Source organism: Castanea sativa, chromosome 1 (genome assembly GCF_040712315.1).
Source record: "Castanea sativa cultivar Marrone di Chiusa Pesio chromosome 1, ASM4071231v1".
Classification (NCBI taxonomy): Eukaryota; Viridiplantae; Streptophyta; class Magnoliopsida; order Fagales; family Fagaceae; genus Castanea; species Castanea sativa.
In genome coordinates, this window is record NC_134013.1 from 61,304,170 (window position 1) to 61,324,992 (window position 20,823).

General features: G+C 34.0%; 3 protein-coding genes across 3 annotated transcripts; 1 reads left to right on the forward strand and 2 right to left on the reverse strand.

Annotated features, from left to right (window-relative positions):
• Positions 1 to 1,207: 1,207 nt before the first annotated feature.
• LOC142607492 (protein COFACTOR ASSEMBLY OF COMPLEX C SUBUNIT B CCB1, chloroplastic) lies at positions 1,208 to 3,735 on the forward strand. The gene is made up of 4 exons (XM_075779011.1): positions 1,208 to 1,651; positions 1,777 to 1,901; positions 3,072 to 3,224; positions 3,301 to 3,735. Exons 1-4 carry the CDS (start codon positions 1,298 to 1,300, stop codon positions 3,485 to 3,487), a joined length of 819 nt encoding a protein of 272 aa, XP_075635126.1. The 5' UTR covers positions 1,208 to 1,297; the 3' UTR covers positions 3,488 to 3,735.
• Positions 3,736 to 3,841: 106 nt separating this feature from the next.
• Positions 3,842 to 7,156, reverse strand: LOC142607483 (cytochrome b-c1 complex subunit Rieske-4, mitochondrial-like). The gene is made up of 2 exons (XM_075778999.1): positions 6,688 to 7,156; positions 3,842 to 4,760 (listed from the first exon to the last, which is right to left on the reverse strand). Exons 1-2 carry the CDS (start codon positions 6,881 to 6,883, stop codon positions 4,117 to 4,119), a joined length of 840 nt encoding a protein of 279 aa, XP_075635114.1. The 5' UTR covers positions 6,884 to 7,156; the 3' UTR covers positions 3,842 to 4,116.
• Positions 7,157 to 16,521: 9,365 nt separating this feature from the next.
• Positions 16,522 to 17,568, reverse strand: LOC142621548 (small ribosomal subunit protein uS14z/uS14y/uS14x). Its single transcript, XM_075794833.1, has 3 exons — positions 17,407 to 17,568; positions 16,816 to 16,915; positions 16,522 to 16,714 (listed from the first exon to the last, which is right to left on the reverse strand). Exons 1-3 carry the CDS (start codon positions 17,466 to 17,468, stop codon positions 16,706 to 16,708), a joined length of 171 nt encoding a protein of 56 aa, XP_075650948.1. The 5' UTR covers positions 17,469 to 17,568; the 3' UTR covers positions 16,522 to 16,705.
• Positions 17,569 to 20,823: the final 3,255 nt, after the last annotated feature.

The window sequence follows — 20,823 nt, forward strand, 5'->3', positions numbered from 1 at the left end:
CGAAGGAGGCTTTCCCCAACTTCTTTATTTGAAATTTGAGTAGTTAGAATTACAAGAGTGGAATACAGAGGAGCAAGCAATGCCAAGGCTCACGGAGTTTGAGTTTACAAAATGCTGGAATTTGGAAGTTCCCATTGGGTTAGAGAATTTAAAGACTCTCTACCAATTGAAGTTCACAAATATGGCTTCTACATTCATAACACCAATTGAGAAAACCAAAGCCCAAAATTGTGTGATCATTAATATTCAAGGATCGGTGAAAATGAAATTCATCCATTGAAGAACTTGGAAAAAAAAAAAATTTGGGGAAGAGGCTGCATGCACGAGAGATAGGAAGAGATATGTGAAAAAAATTGGGTTTTGTATTAATTGATTTTGAAGAAGGGTGTTTCGGTTTTTTAAGTTTGTTCCACCTAAGCAAGATGCATATGCTTGTCCTGTGTAGTATCATTCCATTAAAAATAATAACAAAAATAACACCAGGGTGCAAAGTGTGATAGTTTAGAGTGCAAAGTGTATATTCAAATTGTTTAGGAATGCAAAGTGTAACCTGGTGCATAATTTATGGTGGTAATTAAAGTGTAATTTCCCCTTTAATTAACACCATGATCATCTATGTGACAATTTTGATAGGAATGAACGTTTAGATTATTAAAATAGAGATGTTTATTCCACATTAATTGTATGTGTTTAGTGCCTACTGATTATAACTCCAATTTACAACTATAAATGTTAGACTCTTTTGTAGTTGCACTCTAATTATATAATATATTATAAACTCTGTTTAAAATACTAATATATATATATAAAGTAGTTTCTCATTTTTATCATTGATGCTAAGACACAAAGTTTTTCACAATTATTAACTTAGCAAATTATGATCAAAGTAACACTATTTTTACTAAAACTAATTCCAAAAGACCATCTTAACAATTGTAAAAAAGATTAAAAAAAAAATTGTTTCTTTAAATCCAAGTAGGAAAAACTATATTTAACACGAATGAAGCTACTGTTGATACATGCTGAAATGGGTGTTAAGTTACTGCTAAACCAAAGTGGGATGTTTTATACTTTTAGTATTACTTTTAAGTAAAGTTTATAGTGCCCATTTGTATTACAATATATTCGTTCTCTCATAATATATATATATATATATATATATATATATATATATATATATATATATATATATATGATCCTTTTATCTGGACCGTTCAATTGACTGACCATGAGAGGCTCTGTGGTTAACCTGTCTCAGCTAAAGAACTTGATCTTTTTCCTCTGATCCAAGAGACCAATGGCAGCTAAGATATTATCCTCACATCCCCACCCTCTCACTTCGCTCTTTCTTCCTTCCTCCAACAGGGACTTCTTCACCCACCATAAACCATGGCTCCGACCTGCTTGGAATCCCACAAGACCCAAGAGGCTACTACTTCGTGTCTCTCTACAGGACCCATATGTCTTATCTTCTTCTTCTTCTGCTCTTGTGGAGCAGCTTCACCATCTCTACCACCATAACCCATCCTCGCTCATATTTCTTGCAGATACAGCAAGTTATTCCTTGGCTAGCTACTATACTTCATTGGGTCTCTTTGTCATCTCAGTTCCTGGCCTATGGTCCCTCATCAAGCGCTCTGTCAAGTCCAAGGTTCTTTCTAACTTAATGATTTTCTTTTAACATTTACTGCCTTTGTCAAAGTTGGTTTTTTCAATGGTTATGTTATTTGATTTTATGAACGAGCTAATAATCCAAATGGGGTACTACTATCTCAGATTGTGCAGAAGACGTTTATAGGCGAGGGTGAAGGGAAAAAGGCGCCTAATTTTGTAGCAGGAGAAATCCTATCTTTCTTCACCCGCAACAATTTTGTGGTGACTGATAGAGGAGAGACCATTACGTAAGCTACCAACATCTTCCTCCAAGTACTTCTCTGAAATGTCTGCACAAAATTTTTAACTTATTTTCCACGGTTGCTGAGGTGCCACGTTGTGAACTTGTGGTTGGGTGATAATAAATATGCAGTAATTACTCTTCCACACGTTATTACACACATATCTTGTTTTTAATTGAGATCACGATTTTCTGAGAGAATTTTAACCCTAATTTGCTGAGGATAATTTTTTATTATCTTATCGAGGTAGTAATCGGCTTTTAATATAGGCGAGATTAATCTCTAAATTTTTTATTTAATTATTATTTAATTACTTTTAATAATTAAGTTAATTAGAACTCACAATTGACATCTTAACTTAAAAGTGCTATTTCAATTAAAAACAAATGAACAAGTGTTAATACAGTGTGTATAGTAAGCATTGCTCTAAAAAAAAAATCAATGATAGTAAATGACATTCTGTCCACATTCTAAACCACGTCTTGCTATGTCAATAGTCATGATAAAGATTATGAAAATTAGTGTGATCAGTCAACTTCTTTTGAATGTAATGCATGCTTGATTGACTCTGAATGTTATTACTCTTTCACTATGTTATGCATGTTTGATGTTTGTTAAAGCGTTAAACTACACTTCCCTTAAAAAAAAAAAAACCTTAAACTACACTACGGATCTGTTTAGATACCGCTTATTGTTAAAAACTGAAAACATTGTAGTAAAATAGTTTGTAAATATGTGAATAGTGCTGTAGGACTTAGTTTTAATGAAAATTTTACTGAATTTCGTACTTGTGAGTTCCGTGAACAGTACATGAAACCTATTGGTTAAAATGCAAAAGCGCTGAAAAACATTTTCAGCGCAATCCAAACTAACACTAAGGTAACCAGCTACTACATCCTAGGACACATATTGTGCGGTGTGAAGTCTCATAGTGAAATGGTATTTATTTTGAAATACACCAAAGTAATACTTCCTCCTCTCATATGAATTATGAATCTCATAATTGGTGGGGAGTTAAGACTAAGAGGAGGGAACACCACGTGACTATACTCGGGAGTACTTAATAATTTTTCCATGGTGAAACCATTAAGCACAATACCTAAGTAACAAATTTTCCTTTTCATTTTTTTTTTCCTCCTCGGTGAAGTATATGACGTGTTTTTCTCTTGATTAAAGATTTGAAGGCATGATGGTTCCTAGCCGAGGCCAAGCAGCATTGCTAACTTTCTGCACCTGCATCAGCATGGCAAGCGTGGCCCTTGTTCTTACAATAACTGTTCCTGATTTTGGCAATAATTGGTTCTGGCTTACGATCCTAAGTCCATTGGCGTAAGTGCAGGCACTCTTTGTGTTTTATCGAAGTGATATGTACTTTTATGTACTAACACTTTAAGAATGGCCACAGAGGAGCTTATTACTGGAAACGAGCATCAAGAAAGGAGCAAATCAAGGTTAAATTGCTGGTTGCAGAAGATGGGACCCTTTCAGAGATCGTCGTTCAAGGAGATGACCAGCAAGTAGAGCAAATGAGAAAGGAGCTTCAGCTCAGTGAAAAAGGCATGGTGTATGTCAAGGGCATCTTCGAGAGATGACCAATATTTCTTTTACTAGAAAAAAATAGATTGTAAACAAAACACCCACACAGAATTGGCTCGAGCTGTGCATGCATGCAAACCATCAGAATTTGACCACGAATGAACTGTACCTTTGTGCTCAAACAATTCTAAGTATTGCTCACAGATCAGAGGTCATGGTATGAGGTTTCTTATAAATATTTGTGATATTTATTAAAATTAAATTTTATGAGTTGTAGAGAAATGAATCATGTGTTTGCAGTGCAGCATTACATGGGAACATACCTGATTGTCAACCCCTTACCCCATCCACTCCCCTGTTCAAACCAAACACAGCACCAAAATAAAGCAATAAACCATAACATCACAGCAGACCTAAAATAACAATTTAATAGTTGCTTCCTCAAATTGTGAAGTTTCAAAACCATCAAACCTCAAAGGCCGCCAGGGAAATTATTGAGAGTTCAGAGCGACACCAACAGTAGCAGTTTACAAAACTCAAGTTACATAAACATTTCTAAACATGCCCAACATTGAAGGGGCTGAAATCCAACATTTCTGCAACAAATCTTCGACATTATCTGACTAAATTAAATAATATTGGGATCTCAAATAACTGCAATTTGCTAGAGAGCAGTCTATGATTCTCAACCAACCAACAACTTGTTCTCCTCCAAAAAGCTGTAAGTCGGTACCTCCAAATTGTATGGTGCAGGCCCCTTGCGAATCCTGCCAGAGATATCATAATGGGAACCATGGCATGGGCAAAACCATCCACCAAAGTCACCAGCATTTGGCAAGGGAATGCAACCCAGATGTGTGCATACTCCAACAACAACTAGCCATTCAGGATTCTTAACCCTCTCTGAGTCTGGCTGTGGGTCACGAAGAGACGAAATATCTACACTATTTGCCAACTTTATATCCTCCTCCGTTCGGCGCCTAATGAAGACTGGCTTTCCACGCCACTTAACAGTCACAGTGGAGCCTGGCTCAATGCTGGAGAGATCAACCTCAAGGGAAGCCATGGCAAGAACATCCTTACTAGCTGACATGCTCAGCACAAACTTGAGGATAAGGAGACGAAGCAGTGAGGCATATACAAACCTACCACCAGTCAGGACAAAATACGCAAATGCCCGTTTGCTGGGGTCCCCTGGAGGATAACGCTCATGGTTGTACTCATCATAAACTATCTTCGAAGTAGGGTTCTTCACTGCTGCCACAGTTGCAGGAACATCTGGAACTATGGTGTTTTCCTTTGTTGGGGTAAGAGACTCAGAAGCAAAACCTGGAATAAACAAAAAGAATTTTAAGAAAAAGCAAAAGAAGCAACTTGCAAAACCATGGATTTGGTCAACCTTTTATATTACAGTATACAGGTTTATACACAAAAAGGGAGAGCAGTGGTCATCAGGTATACTGTGGCCTACACCAGTTGAAAAGGCTGCCCAATCTTTAAAGGGTGAAGGAAAAGGCAAAGCTTCAAAGAGCCACTAATAATCATGTGCAACTTGCACCATGATCAAAGGACCTGCACATTTATTCAGGGCTTTTTGAACTTACAATCATCTTGACATATACTTCTTATAGGTTTTTCATCGACAGCCTTTACTTTCTCTTCCCAATCACCCAACAAACACAAAAAATGTAAGAGCAAACTCTAGGAATGGGTTTTTATGCAAATACATATTCTTATGAATTGACATGCATATCAACACACTGCAGTTGGATACGGCTCTGCGTGTATCTCATATGGAAAACAATTTAGTCCCATAGGGCAGGTTGCTTCAATTTCCTCAAACTAGAGAAGGGAGTTTTCCTACAAAAGATGAAAAGTACTTAGCATTATATGGGATATGTGTGCGTTGTAACTAGTCATCCTTAGGCTTGCTAAAGAAAGGTAGACACTGAAGATCCAGCCCTGGAGACCATTATAAAGATTATTCCACTGGCCATCTTAAATCAATCTTTCTCAAAATTTTATTTCAAACATAAACTATAGTTGCTTAAACAGCAGTCCAAAGAAGTGCATAATAAACCCTAGAAAAAGGGATTGCTATCCTGTTTTAACAATAGAGGATTTTAATGCATGAAAGATTTGGATGCACCATCTCCAATGAGTAAAAGCAGCAAATAAACAAGGGAAAAAAGGATTGTATAGAGATGAGTAATAACATTTATGTCCACAACCTTTATAAAGCCTGCAACTCTTTGGTGAAAGTAAAATTTTCCAATCACTGATAATTGGTCAACAACAGAGTACCACAGTACAGATTTACAAATCTAAAAGATGGTAACCCAAATTTTGGATATAAAAAGATTCCAGTCTTCAAACTCTCACTTAACAAACATTTTTTTTAAATATTGGTAAGCTAAACAACAAGTCCCCCACAACCTTAGTCTCCAACTTGTTATTACAGGTTGAGGGGTTGCCATTTTGGTAACAAATAATTATCAATAGGTAGAAACAACTGTATGTGAGGTCAGAGTTGATAAACAATACATACATACAGTCATAAAAATACACACACACACACACACACAACTTTATCATCTAGCTATCACTTCATTATCGGGAGAAGCAATAGTAAGCTCAGATAGTTGGATTCAAAAACGTAAACCAGAGATTAATACCTTGACACCTATAATGATCTTTGTTTACATAAAAATCTAATCTTTAACATTGACAAAAACAAATATTCATCAAAGCACCACACAAAAAAATTTACTACCTGACATCATCAATCAAACATCATTAGGACAAGCAATCACAATGTTTCAACTTCCACTTACATTTCTCTGAGTGCCAAAGCAATTTCAAAGATGCAACTTGAGAGAGGAACACCCCAATTTTGATTGTGAGCTCCTTTGACTTTTAGTCAAACCAAAACTCATTGGAAAGCAGGAAACTTGGAAACTATCACTCACACACACACACACACAAAATATCAATCATTCAAAAAGCCACCATACCCAAATCTCCAAAGCCCCTCAAATAATTTCAAGTATCTATAACAGTATAGCTCTCCTACCCAGGCTACCCCAACAACAAAAACCGTATTATGCAAAAGCAATAAAAAAAAAAACCCAGAAAAAAAAAAATCCCAGTTATTAAAAATTCAAAATTAACCTTAATCATTTCCTATAACAGCAAAAAAAAAAAATGAAAGTTGAAAACTTTGTAGAAAATTTTAGAGGAAAGAAGAAACCCTAACCTCTAAAAGGGACGTGAAAGTCAGGTCCAAAAGAGAAGGAGTAAGCAGAGCCGTTGGATCTGGGATCACCAGAGGAAGAGGAATCACCGCCGTTGATGACATGACGGGAGACAAGGGCCGAGGAGGCCTGAACCTGGTTGGGCCTCCATGGAGTCGAAGACAGAGAAGAGAGCTTCCTCGCTGCAACCCTCAACATCTTCTTCGAACTTCGATTAGCTAGCTCCGCTAAACCAGTGCCCACCGCTTTCGCTAAATTCTGGGAATTTCAGAGGAGAGAGAGAGAGAAAGAAAGACAACCTTTTTTTTTTTGAGAAACAAAAGGAAGAGGAAATGGAGACTGTGTTTTCGTTTTGGTTTCCTCAGGTACTGTCTGTCTGTCTGTCTCTGATTTTGACACGTCATTTCATTGATCAACAAGCCCCAAACCCAAACATATCCTACATGTCGTTTATTCAGTTTCACACACACACAAAGTCAAACTATCGAAAGGAGTATACTTAAAAAAAGAGTACCAAAAGAAAAAAGAAAAAAAAAAGAAAAAAGGAAGCTTTCCAATTTAATTCTTCCATCCAGTGCTATCCAATTTTACTACGGTTGGTTTTATTTTTATTTATTTTTTTACTTTCCAAAACCATGTAATTTTGGCGAACTTAATTAGGAGCGTGCATTCAACCCATCAACCTGTGTAAACTACTTACCATATATGTTAGTTTATTTTAATTTTGATATTTTGATAGTTTGAGAATTTACTTTTGATGAATTTTGAAATATAATTTAGATATAATTATATGAACAAAAATTGCTTAAATAATAATTTATAAAAGTCCAAAATTTTAATAAAAAATTTAAAAAATACGTAATAGTAAGCACAAATACACAATTCACCACGTGAGTTGAGTCTGGTCAAATTAATTTCTACACATATGATGAGTTGAAATTTCTCAACTCAACCATGTCAAGTTGGGTCTGAAGTAGCTTCTAACCACAATCAAAAATAGGAGTGAAAAAAAGATTACATTGAAAATAAATGGAAGTTATAAGATTTTTATTATTATTTATTTTTAAAGATGGTTGACTTCAAAACATGTCAAAATTAAAGTATATAGTTTGTAATTTAATTTTTTCAGAAAATAAAAATAAAAATTAGGGTAAACTACATAATTAGTTCCTAACCTTTACACCATATTTCAATTTAGTCCTTAACCTTTCAATTGTGTCAATTTAGTCCTTAACCTCTTAATGTCGTGTCAATTTAGTCTTTGCCATTATATATTAGATGAAAATTGTTTACATAGCAAATAGCCAAAATAAAATTTTAGTTTATTATCACATCAATAGAAGCTAATTTTTTATTTTGGCCATTAGACATGTCATTAATTTTCATTCAAAAGATAACTGTAATGATTAAATTGACACAGTAAAAAAAGATTAGGGACCAAATTGACACAATTAAAAGGTTAGGAATCAAATTGAAATATAGTGTATAGAATAAGGACTAAATATGTAGTTTACCCTAAAAATTAACTTACTAACTTTATACAAGCAGGTTCCTGTAGTTGGTGGCAACTGAGTCACAAGCACAAAGACAGTAAAAAAACTAAAAATAGAACTAAAAGAATCTAAGAGACTACCACAAAGAGAATATTCCTATAACCCTCATCCCATATTCCCAAAGAAGTAGGAGTCCTTCTGGTAACGCCTATATTTCAGCTACTACTCTTACCCAAATTGCCCAGTGACTACTGAGTACTGACTATTGCGAAGTACATGAGTACATTCCATGGATTGGTCCTTTTTTTTTTTTTTTCTTTTTCTTTTTAAATTTTATTATAAGAAAGATCATGATTATAACTTTCGTCCCAACTTATTCATGTGACAAGTTATAAGTAGTGAAGTAAAAGTGGTGAGTTTACAATTCCACCACTCATGACTTGCTATGTGAGCAAGTTACAAAAATTGTAGTCTTAACATTGCTCTTTTTACATCAACAATTATTACAATTTTTTAGATAACTTTTTTAATGTTAGACTCTGATTAGTTGTTAGTCACTTTACATGAGCCCGCTACTTTTCCTTTCATTTCTCACAATTTGCTACATAAAAAATGTGGCAAAATTATATCACATAAGGTTGTAATACTACATTTTTTGAGCATTCATCAATGTTTAATTTCATGTGTTTAATTTCACTTGTACCATCCTATGTCACAAGTTTTCTAAGAACTTCTAAAGAATTCAAGCTTGCGTGTGCATTAAAAGAGGAAAAATGTCATACTCCAAAAGTCTTGGGTTGAGTCACTCTAATTCTACAGATGTGTTGATATTTCTTATACTTCATTAAAATGAGATTTTAACCAAGAGTGATTAAAAAAATATGAAAGTTACACTAATTGCATTCTCTTAACCGTTGTCCTAGGGCACTCAACACTTCTTGTAGGAATGAAGAATCAATACTCCTGATTGATCTTATAAAAAATAAAAATAAAAATAGTTACAATTAAAAATTAGAGAGAAGCCACGCCTTTGGTAAAATCCACGTAAGCCATCAAGAACTATCTACTTATTAACATGGCAAGGTTTTCTTAACATACAAAAATACCTATTTTTAAACTAAGGATGATTACCTCGTAAAGCTGCAATTTATCAGCAAAAGCGGTACATTGTTTAGAGTTTAAAGCATTATTCCTTTTCCTTTTGTTTTCTCTTTCATTTTCTACGAGAACAAAACGGATCGAAACATGTGTCCATAACCTAGGTCGTGTTCCTGTGCTGGAAAAATACCAAAATCTTCTGCTTTTGTAGGTTACCTGTGATTTGATTTGATTTTGATCCGGATTGATTAAGGCTTAGGGGTTTAAAATGTTGACAATTTAATCAAATACATTGGAATCAAAGTTGTCAATGACCTGAGTCCATTTTAGTTTGGCCAATTCATTTGTTCAACAAAAAACTAAAAATTTTAACCCAAAAAAAAAATTTATTTAATTTTATTATTATATGTCTTTTTTCGAAAACAGCTCTATTTCATAGTAAGTTAAATAAAATAAAAAATAGTTTGGAGACTATTTTCTTACACTTTTAAGGTTGCTATCAAATATTAAAAAAAAATTTTGAAAAATGACTTGCTAGAAAACTTTTACGCCTAAACAAACAAAGCATTATAATAATTTCCCCCACCAGTGGTGTAGCCACTTGAAGACTGAAAGAGGCTTGAGCCCCCTCCAAAATTTTTGAAAAAAAAATAGAAATATCCTAAATAATTTGAAATTTTTTCAATAACTTTATCATTTTGCCCCATACTTGATAATATACATTTATATTTAAGAAAGTTTAAAAATAAACACAATCCAAAAATAAATATATCACCCAATTACAATAATTAAATATTCAACATCTTTAAAATAAACACATAGGTATTTTAATAATTATCTCAAAAAAAAAAGTAAAAAATTATAAGGATAAAATGCAAAACTCAGCTTCTAAGTTTCATCATTTTTCATTTCAGTCCTATAAATTTGAGTTTTGTCATTTTATTTCTTTAAGTTTCATTCCTTCCCAATTAAGTCATCTCTTAATGTTCTATTAGTTTTTGCTGTTAATTTTTTTAAATAGAAAAAACGTTAATTAAAAAAAAGAAGAAGGGAAAACCAATTAAATGTGCAAACAAGTATTTATTCGGTTTGGGCTTCCATTTGAGGGTTCTTTGCACACGTGTCCAATGCGAAACGAGGATCGGAAGCATCGATGGGTTCGAAGTCCTGAGAGGAGTTTCCGGTGCGGTGTGGCGATGAGATAATTCGTTAAATTTGTTTGTTCAATGAAATCTGGTTGAGCACAACAAGGTTAAGGTTAGATTGGGAGTAACTGGAAGTGGAATTGGAATGAGGGAGAGGGAGAGTGAGAGTGAGGAGAATGGCGAAGAGGTACCTTTTGTTGCGGAGGAAATGGTGGAAATGTCTTCATATTGTTCTGAGTGGAAATCGTTTATATGGAAGGTAGAACCGTAGAAGGAGCTTAAAGTAGCTTGAGCGGGGGGAGAATAATGTAGAAACTAAGGGTCCGTTTGGATAGAACTTATTACTGAAAACTGAAAACACTGTAGCAAAATAATTTTTAAAGGGGTAAAAATTACTGTTCATTCCAAAAGTTACTGTTCATTGGCCTAAAATCACTGTTCATGGCCAATGAATAGTAACAAACACGCGTTAAAAAAAAAAAAAAAAAAAAAAAAAGCAAAACTTGGTCGTGGACGGGCTATCCAAACGCCCTCTAAACATAAAACAAATATTTAGTTGGCTTTCTGTTTGCACATTTTATTTTTGTTTTTGTTTGTTTGTTTTTTTTAAATTAACTTTTTTCTAAATAAAATAAAAGTTAAAAGTTAAAAAATAAAAATAAAAGTTAATGGCAGAAACTAACAGCACATTAACAGAGAACTTAATTAGAAAGGAATGAAACTTAAGGACTGAAATAACAAAACCCAAACTTATAGGACTGAATGAAAAATTGTGAAATTTAGAGAGTAAGTTTTGCATTTTGGCCAAATTATAATTTTCATCCTAACACATTTAGGACTTACTTGTACACAGCAGTAGAAAAATTGAAAAGTCATCAATACTTGATGACTTTAGATCTTTTAAAAAGCGTAGCTTACAGTTTTGAAAAAAAAATGTTTAACTTTTATGTTATTTAATGTCTTTTGCGACTTTGTCCATTTCATAGTTGATTAAAGATATTAAATCGTTTTGTCAATCTTGTTTCATGATTGTTTAATTTTAATTAATATAATTTTCTTATAGCACATATTGAGTTATGAAGTATTGTATATTACTATTTTACAATTCATACATAAAAATATATATATATATATATATTATATGGTCCCCCCAAAGAAAAATTTCTGACTCCGCCACTACTCCCCACTTATATAATTTTGCCATGTCTTCATTTATTTATTTATTTCACTGTCTTCTCTCTCTTTCTCTAGGATGAACTTGGCTTAACCTCCATCTTCAAGCTTCGATTTTCGAGCTTTATCAAGCTTCAATCTCTCTCTCTCTCTCTCTCTCTCTCTCTCTCTCTCTCTCTCTCTCTCTCTCTCTCTCTCTCTCTCTCTGGGGAGCTCCAAATATGATTTGACCAAATTTGAAGGGGTTTATTGTTGTATTTTGTTGTGATTTTGAGAGCTTTTGGTAGTTGTAAATTTTTGTTGAAAGAGAGAAAGGTAGATTGAGAGAGAAGTGAATTTTGTGAAGAGAGCATTACCAACAATGGTTTTTTGTAAAGAGAAACAAACTGGAAAAAAGAAAGAAAGAGAAAATAGAGAAAAGACTCATTATGAGTAAGTCAACATGTCTCAATTGCTTAAGCAAAAATGAGAAGTAGAAGTAGTAGTAGATCGAGAATTTCACTTTTTTATTTTTCACTTCTGACTTTTGCTCTAAAGTCTCAAATTTACAAAATGCATTTTCAATTTTTTGACCAAACAACTCAATTTTTTCTATAATGCATTTTATGCTTAGAAATCCATGAGGATGCATTAATTAATGGTTACCAAACACAGCCTAAAAGAGTGTTTGAGATATGACAAAAATAGTTTCAATTGTGATATAAGAAAAAAACAAAAAATAGTTCATTCTTGGTTTTATTTTTATATCAAGTTTGTCTAAACTATAGGTTAGAACCAATCTTAGTGGATATATGTATTAGAGAACACCATATTCAAAACTAGCTTTTGTAGAAATATACATATGAAAAATGCCAAAATTTAAACACTCATTTTTAGAAGGAATGATAGATCCAAATTTAAAACAAGTTTTCTGTTGGAATATCTTTGGTCCAATTCTGAACCAATTTTTTTAAACCAAAAAAAATTACCAAGCTGAAACAATTAAAATAGATTGTATGTTGGTGAATTTATGAATTAATTGAAATTACAACAAATTGAAAATTATATCTAACACAATTGGACTAAAGCTAGAAAATCTTGACCTTTCTAAGGAAATTCAAGACCATAATACTAGTGCAATAAACCTTCTTTTTGACTTGTTCCCTATTAGATACAATAGACCAACAGTTCATTGTTTGGCACAAACCAACTCTAACCAAGTAGGTGAGCCTAAAGCTCAACCATAAGAACATCTTATTTGCCATAAATCTCAAGTATTTGAGTGCAATGTGTATGAGTGGCTGGTTGTCTTTTGTGTTGGTTCATACCTCCTCTTCTTTAACTTGCCCCACGGGCATGTTGGACTATTTCTCTTGGATTAGACACTTAATTAGCTACTCCCAAAATAATTAATAATAATAATAATAAATGCTCTACATTAAAACACTTATAAATTAATAAGAAACTTTTTTCTTATTAGTGTGAGATTTATTGCGTGTTTGAGAGTAGCTTATAAGCTAGCCTTTTTTTTTTTTTTTAATTTTTTTTAAAGCTTTTATGTACAATTTTTTATAACCTCACTATTCAAATTACAAATATACTTTAACACACTTTCAGGGAGGTTTGTAGTGTGGTAAAACAGCCACCTAGGCGTAAGTGGTTCCCTCCGGCAGCAACGGAGTTCAAAGCTAACTTTGATGGAGCCTGGTTCAATGAAAGCGAGGAAGCTGGAATTGGAGTGGTGGTGAGGGACTCCTTGGGTCAGGTGCTTGCTGCACTAGCTGAAAAAAAAAAAAAAATCCTCATTCCGCGGATTGTCTGGAGATGATGGCAGCAAGAATAGCGGTGATTTTTGCACAAGAGATTGGCCTACAAAAATGTCAATTTGAGGGTGATTCAAAAACTATCATAAAAGCTCTTAAAATAGGGGATATGTCATCTTCACCTTTTGGTCATTTAGTTAGAGACACTTTAGCTATTGTTAATTCTTTTTTGGATTTTTCCTTCTCTCATATTGTAAGACACGGTAATGTTGTAGCACATGTCTTAGCCCAAAGAGCTCGTTTATCTTTTCCTTTATTAGTTTGGATGGAGGATGTTCCATCTAATATTGACTCTTTTGTTTCTGCAGATTACCAAAGTTCTTAATAAAGTTTCTTTGTAGGCGTGGTCTTGATTCTCAAAAAAAAAAAGAAAAAAAAAGAAAACCCTAATAACTCATCACTTAAGACTCCTTAACCACATGTAACTCCCATTTGTTCTCAATTAATTTGCCATCTTATTATTTAATTACCTTTGAATCACCCTCTTTGGTATTTTAGTTGCCTTCAAATTAGAGAGGATCTCAATTTGGCCAATAAAAATGTTACTGACCTTGTGGACAGCTCATCCAACAAATGGAATCATGAGCTAGTGAGGAAGTTATATCATTATCCCCTTAGTGAGGCGATTTTGCAAATCCCTTCGGCCAAAACAGATGGGAGGTCAGGATAGAATCATTTGGAAACACTCCAACTCTAGTGACTTCCAATTTAAAAAAAGCTTATGACCTCTTGCATAAAGATTACAGGGATTCTAATCCTACAAAGTTCAGAAGTATAGACTCACCTAAGGAAACTTGGGCATTAGTTTGGAAAGTAAAATTGCTTGCGAAAATCAATACTTTCATTTGGAAATTATTACATGACTGCCTGCCTGTTAAACTGAACCTCACTAGGCATTCCTACGGTCAATAACTGTCCCTTGTGCAAGGAAGAGATCGAATCATCCTCACACCTATTCTTATATTGCCCCTTGGCCAGAGCTGTCTCGCTTGTTCCTCATTAGCAATTAGAACTTCTGATATGGCCCAGATTTCTATAGAAAGCTTGCTGACAGATTTCATTTGAGAAATAAAGACATGCATCAAGATAATATGTTCTTCCTCCAAACGGTCTTCACAACTCTTTGGACAATTTGGTTGCAATGGAATCAAGTTGTTCATTAAGGGAAAACACCTGATCCTATGGAAATCATTCTAACCACCAAATGTCTTTCATGCAGGCATCATGCTGATTTTAACAGAGATCTTCCCCACTCCAAAGAACTCCGGAATCCACCCAGCTGAGCCTTAACAGAGGTAGGGACAATACAACCACCACCCAACTATAACAAGGAGTCTTTGGCATAATTTTGGAAATCGAGTCTCAAATTGCCAGGCATATAGAAAAATATTGGCCGAATAGCAGTAACTGTTGTCTAGTTATAACTTATAAGTTGGTAGACAACTAGGGTAAAATGACAAGAAACAAAGTACTTAATAAAAGGGAACGTAATTCAGTCCCATTACATTGTAAAGCATCAGTTACAAATTCCAACTGTCACAAGCTAATCTAGGCATCCTTTACCCTTATTAGCTGCATCAGCAAACTCAAAATTTAAAAATTCAAAAAAAAATTAAAGGGAAGGAGACAGCCTGATATGAGAAATATATCCATGATCATAAGTTTGATGTCGCAATAAAACCCTTTGCATCAAAGCCTTTGACTAGAAATCACATTTAAACCATATAAAAGTATGCAACTTGTACCTCTAGCATCAAAGCCTTTCTATGCAAGTGCAACCACAAGAAAATCCCAACGGACAAACTTCAGCTATATAATTATACCATCCAAATACCACAATGCCAACTTCGCCACCAAGATTTAGATCTGCCCCTTCTGCTTCTAGGGCAACCACTTCCCTCCCAACTACTCCATCTCTGATGACCTCACAGCCCAACTCTTCACTCAGGTACACCACAATTGAGTACACTCAAGATCAACAACCACAGCTACAACCCTCCGCATTTGTGGTTTGATACTTGCATGATCAAAGAGGAGATGGGGCACCTCAAGTTCACGCTTCACAGGCCTTGGATTGATAATTAACTGGTTATTATGTTTGGGACCTTGGTAAAAGTTTATTAAGGTTTTGCTCTGATCCCCAAGACTTAGGGGTTCAAGGGATCTAAGGACTTATGACTTATCCACAGACCAGCTTCTTGAGCATATGAGCTTTCCTAACAAGAAGCCCAAGTCAACTACTAATGTCATTGCTGGTGCCAGGGATGGACTCCAATGAGAGCATTTCTCTTTCTCTTGCCCAAGGCTGAGTGCAAGTTCACGGCAAACTCGTACCACAACTTTTCCTTCCTTTTATTGAAAGAAAAAGAGCACAAATTACATTTCTTTTTTGAATTCGACTTTTAAGCATGTAATGGAGGAGTTGCAAAAAGATCCATGTCCAGTGCCTACTGCCTACAGATCAGTGGGCTACAGGGTGCACCAGCATGGATTGAGTAATGCCGCAAGTTACTTAGGAGTGGGTGTTCCTTGTTCTAGGGGTAGAATTATGACCTCTAATGGTAACAGAAGGTACAGTTAATTTAAATTTTGGATTAAGTAAAAGAATGGGGTTCATAATGATTCCCATTATTCTTGATGAAAATGAGGGGATTCTCATGAGACATCAATCCATGACTGTTGAGCAGGGCCAGAAATAAATCATCCCAGTCATTATGGTGCAACACAAAGGCATTCAAGAGAAATTAGAAGAGACCATAGGTATAACAGTAACACCCAAACAGAGAACAGATTAACACGATAACTCTCTATAGGATGTTGGTCATGACAATTGTTTGCAAACCACAGGCACAGTCAACCCACATAATCAGCTTCAGTCAATCAAGGAACACATGATGTACTCCAGAGGATTACAAACGAAATTAATTGCACCATGCCAACCAATGTGGAAAACACAGCCATAATCATTAATCCATTGGCATCAACCAACTGGAATCTCAATAAGTAATATTCCTATATTTGATGCCCATAAAAGTAAACCAGAAGAATCCAGCGCACTCAATTATCTATGATAACATTGTAATACCTCATAATAGTAAGTAATAAAAAATAAAGGCCACAAACACGATAAATGAATCTCTTCAAATGAGTAATGCAAAAATATTCATTATCCAACAATCACCACATGTTCAACATTAGATAAAGCAAAACATAAATTCTCAAAAGCTGCTTCAAACTTTGAAATAACTAATCTGATCTGCTTGCTTGGACCAAAACCTCTATTCCTGCGCCGTAGCCAATTACAACCATTTAACGGTACTGCAAAATAAAATTTTCAAAACATAAGAACATGCTAAAAACAACTAGAATCATATCAAGTACAAATTACCATTGGTACAGAGAACATCAAAAAACATTACCTTAATGAAGCCAATTTCCTTGGCGTTGCTGCGGAAACACTGTCTGCAGCACATGAGACCATACTTCCTGATCAACCCATGGGGGTTTCCACACACACGGCTGCCCAACAAAGATAAAACAACACAAAATCAATACAACAACAAAAATAGGTCCGTAAAAATTTAGTCTAATCTGAAGTATTTTTAAAATCATTATAACTCAAAAACCACAAGTAATTAAATCTTCAAAGAGGAAACCGTATTGCCAAAAAAGAAAAAAGGGTCACCCCCATATATTTCTCACTAATCACCATGACCATAAATAACACACTTCTTGATAGCAAAATCATTTTGTTTCAGACTAGCTTGTTGCTTTAATATTCAAAGAGAAACACAGATCATTTCTGCAGAGTATTAGAAACACAACAAGATTATCTAAAAGCAATTAACACCCATAGTAGAGAAAAACCCATATTACAAACAAGTCAAAACAGAAATCTAGGAACAAAACAAACAATCATAGATAATAACTAAAAAAAATTATACGTAGATAGAAAAAAAAAACCCCGAAGATAAATAGAATCTAGAATGAACAAAAAAGGGATTTGATACCAGGTACGAGAACCAGGGCCGTAGCTCTTAGGGTGAGAGTTCCACACGTTTGAGTGCCCCATGATTTTGGTTCTTCGCTTTGTAAGAGCTGTGAGAGTCTGCGTAGCTGCGCGAGAGCAAAGAACAAATCGAAAACCCTAGCAATAGAGGAAGAAGTGATAGGAAAATGTTGGTATTTAAATAGGGGCTAAGAGGAAAAGTCTCCAAAACCCTAGCTTCTCTTATTGTGCGCACGGTGCGTATTGCGCATCCCTCTTTTCCCTTGGGTTTAAGAAAACAATTGGGTATACGGGTCAGGCTGTGAAGATAAAATCTAAGCCCAGTAAATACTAGTCAGCCCACTTTTAGTTTAGTTGAAGAATTGAATTAGTGTTTGTAAAATAAAGGAAATATAAAGATTAGAGAAATAGATGTTAGGGTGAAATTATATATAAATTACTTATATTTCTTTTTACTCGCCATTTAAGTTTCTCTGTTTTTATTTGTGTATTAACAAGAGAGTTTAAACACATATTTGTATGAGAAAAAGTAATGGACGGATGGCTTGCAACTTGCGGGACAAAATCCCTTCTCATTAAGAGACGAGATATTGTCTCCACTAGGGAACTAGGGTGGTTAGCTGGCAAGTCACCCACGTGGAAAACGAGAGAGAGAGAGAGAGAGATTTTTACAATTACTTTTCTCCCCCTTTTTAGATAGAATACAATTCTAATATATATTGTACATTGTATAATAATTGCTATCTATGATCAAATTAAAATACTAATTAATTAAATGCCAATAACTTTGTAACTTAACTAGTTGACAATACTAAGTGTTTTTAATGAAAATATCAAGAGTTCAAAGTCTCTATTCCCCCATTGTAACTATCTAATTATCAAAATAATAATAATAATTGGTTTTAGGTGTAAGCGTTCTAGATCGAATCATTGAAAAAAAAAACTAATTGGTTTAAGGTTTAGGCGTCCTATATTCCTTATTCGATGACAAAGGAAAAGGTAACCTAAGTACCTAACTTTTATTGAAAAAAAAAAAAATTCTCTTTTGGAGACTTTACCAAGTGAATAAACTATAGCCTCATTTGAAATTTGAGTTTCTAAGAATCAATTTCCAATGTCAATAATTCAACCCTCCTAAACTCAAGTTCATTCAAAATACATTCAAAATACGATTGGGAATTCAACCCTCCTAATAATAATTGGTTTTAGGTGTAGGCGCTCTGGATCAAATCATTGGAGAAAAAAAAATATGGTTTAAGGTTTAGGCGTCCGATATTCCTTATTTGATGACAAATGAAAAAGTGACCTAAGTACCTAACTTTTATTGAATAAAATCTCTCTTGGAGACTTTACCAAGTGAATAAACTATAGCCTCATTTGAAATTTGAGTTTCTAAGAGTCGATTTCCAGTGTCAAGAATTCAACCCTCCTAAACTTAAGTTCATTCAAATACGATTAGGAATTTAAGAACATCTTAACTTAGTTTTGCTCCATGGAACTCAAGTTTTTGAAAAACCAATTTCACTTAAAACTTGAATTTTCAAAAACTCAAATTCCAAATGATGCATTTATATTAAGATTCTTACCCAATGCCCACTGCAATTGCTAAACATAATTTTACAATGACAAGAAAACCAATACACCTACAGTCACAAACAAAGCCAAAAATCCACATGAACATACACCACAGATTCACTAGCCTTCCACTATAAAATCCAAAAATTGACTACTCAATTCTTCATAGAACAATCACAGAATAAAATTAATTAAATACAAAAAATCGAGGATAAAAGGTATCCACCAGTTTCCATATTCAACCAAATTTTTATTTGTCGATGCGTCACTAGATTGCGGCTCTTTCATTTTTTGTCGAAATTAATATCCAGAGGCATCAACATTTTGACAACAGATATGAAAAACCCATAAATTTTTGCCTCAAGAAATTTCAATTCCAACAATTTTTCTCTACATTAACCAGCATTAGAAAGCATCAAAACGCTGCTTCGATTTCTCCCTTATCTCTCTCTATCTTTAGCCTAGGCTTTCTCTCTCTTAAACTCCAACCCTCTCTCTTTTGTGGGTTTAGTAAAAAAAACCCAGATTTGTAAGGAAAAAAAAATGCAAAAAAAAAAACCCAGCAACCCAGCAAATCCAACACCACAACCAGCTCACTGAACCATCAAGTCATAACCTCACCAAACTACCACCTCCAACACCTCTACCGCTGTGAAAAAAAAGAAACAAGAAAAATGAAATTGTGAGAAGAGGAAGCATTCAACTCACGAGATCATAGTAGCAACGAGCAGTAGAGCAACGTGGTTATCCAGATTGGTAGAGATTGAAAAAGCGGTAAGCGGTGGTAGCAAGATTTGAGCGCGCTATCAGTCCCTTTCGTGTCTCTTTTATTCTTTGATGAATAATCTATGTGTCTTTGTGGATTAATTTATACACAATCAAAACAAAGAAAAAGTAGTTGTAGTAATCAAATTTTGTGTTAATGAGTCCAGAAAATAGTGTGAGAAATTTTTCTTGAGAGGTGTTCGATCTGTTTTCTTTTATGTTTTTCTCTTAAAATGTGTTTTTTCTAATTGCAATAGGAAAGGTGGGTAACAACGGTCTAACAGAGATCACTTCTAGTAGGTTAAGTAACAATTTTTAAAATGCTGGTAGGTTAAGTGACATTTTTTAAAATGCAAGTGGCTTAAAGTCTGTTTGGATAAGCTATTTTAAAAAGTGTGTTTTTAAAAATGAGCATTTTTAAAATGTGCATTTTGAAAACACTATTTTTAAAACCACGTATAAGCGTTTGGCAAAACTTATGAGAACATTGAGAAGAAGTTTTTTTTTTTTTTGTCAACTAAGCATTTGATTTATATTTGTCTAAAACTAGTAAGTTTCCCGTGCGATGCACAGATACTGTTATAATGTTTTATGTAAATTTGTTTTTGAAAAATATTACACATATATTATAGCATATTTATTATAAAACTTTGTTAGTAATGAGTTCATCATAAAAAGTAACAATTATAAATTGCTCACATATATCTATTATAATTATTTTGTTCAAGTAATGAGCAATAATTAAAACCACTTGGAGTAATATTATATAATAAAAGTTGATAAAAGCATATTAATTCATTCTATATTATTGATTTTTATTATATGATGTAATAAAAAGCTTCATTACGAAATCTTTTTTTTTTCTTCAATCTTTGTTATTAAGGTATGGTGATGCTTGTTATCATCATCAGTTTCTCTATCTTCAACGTTTGAAGTTTAGTCCGTTCATATATGTTCAATTTTTGAGGTTTCATCATTTTTTTCTTTTGTTGCATCATTTGAGTTAATCACTAGTGAATTGGCATCGAGAGATTCTTAATTAGATCTTACAAAGTTTGGACTTTGTCGCTAAGATTTT

Bases quoted from the DNA above. Each gene is read 5' to 3' on its own strand.
- LOC142607483 (XM_075778999.1), bottom strand. From the start codon at position 6,883: ATGTTGAGGGTTGCAGCGAGGAAGCTCTCTTCTCTGTCTTCGACTCCA. The intron at 4,761-6,687 runs GTTAGGGTTTCT...TGTTTATTCCAG, and splicing joins CTTTCACGTCCCTTTTAGAG to GTTTTGCTTCTGAGTCTCTT.
- LOC142607492 (XM_075779011.1), top strand. From the start codon at position 1,298: ATGGCAGCTAAGATATTATCCTCACATCCCCACCCTCTCACTTCGCTC. The intron at 1,652-1,776 runs GTTCTTTCTAAC...CTACTATCTCAG, and splicing joins AGCGCTCTGTCAAGTCCAAG to ATTGTGCAGAAGACGTTTAT. The intron at 1,902-3,071 runs GTAAGCTACCAA...TCTTGATTAAAG, and splicing joins GATAGAGGAGAGACCATTAC to ATTTGAAGGCATGATGGTTC.
- LOC142621548 (XM_075794833.1), bottom strand. From the start codon at position 17,468: ATGGGGCACTCAAACGTGTGGAACTCTCACCCTAAGAGCTACGGCCCT. The intron at 16,916-17,406 runs GTATCAAATCCC...TTTGTTGGGCAG, and splicing joins GGCCCTGGTTCTCGTACCTG to CCGTGTGTGTGGAAACCCCC.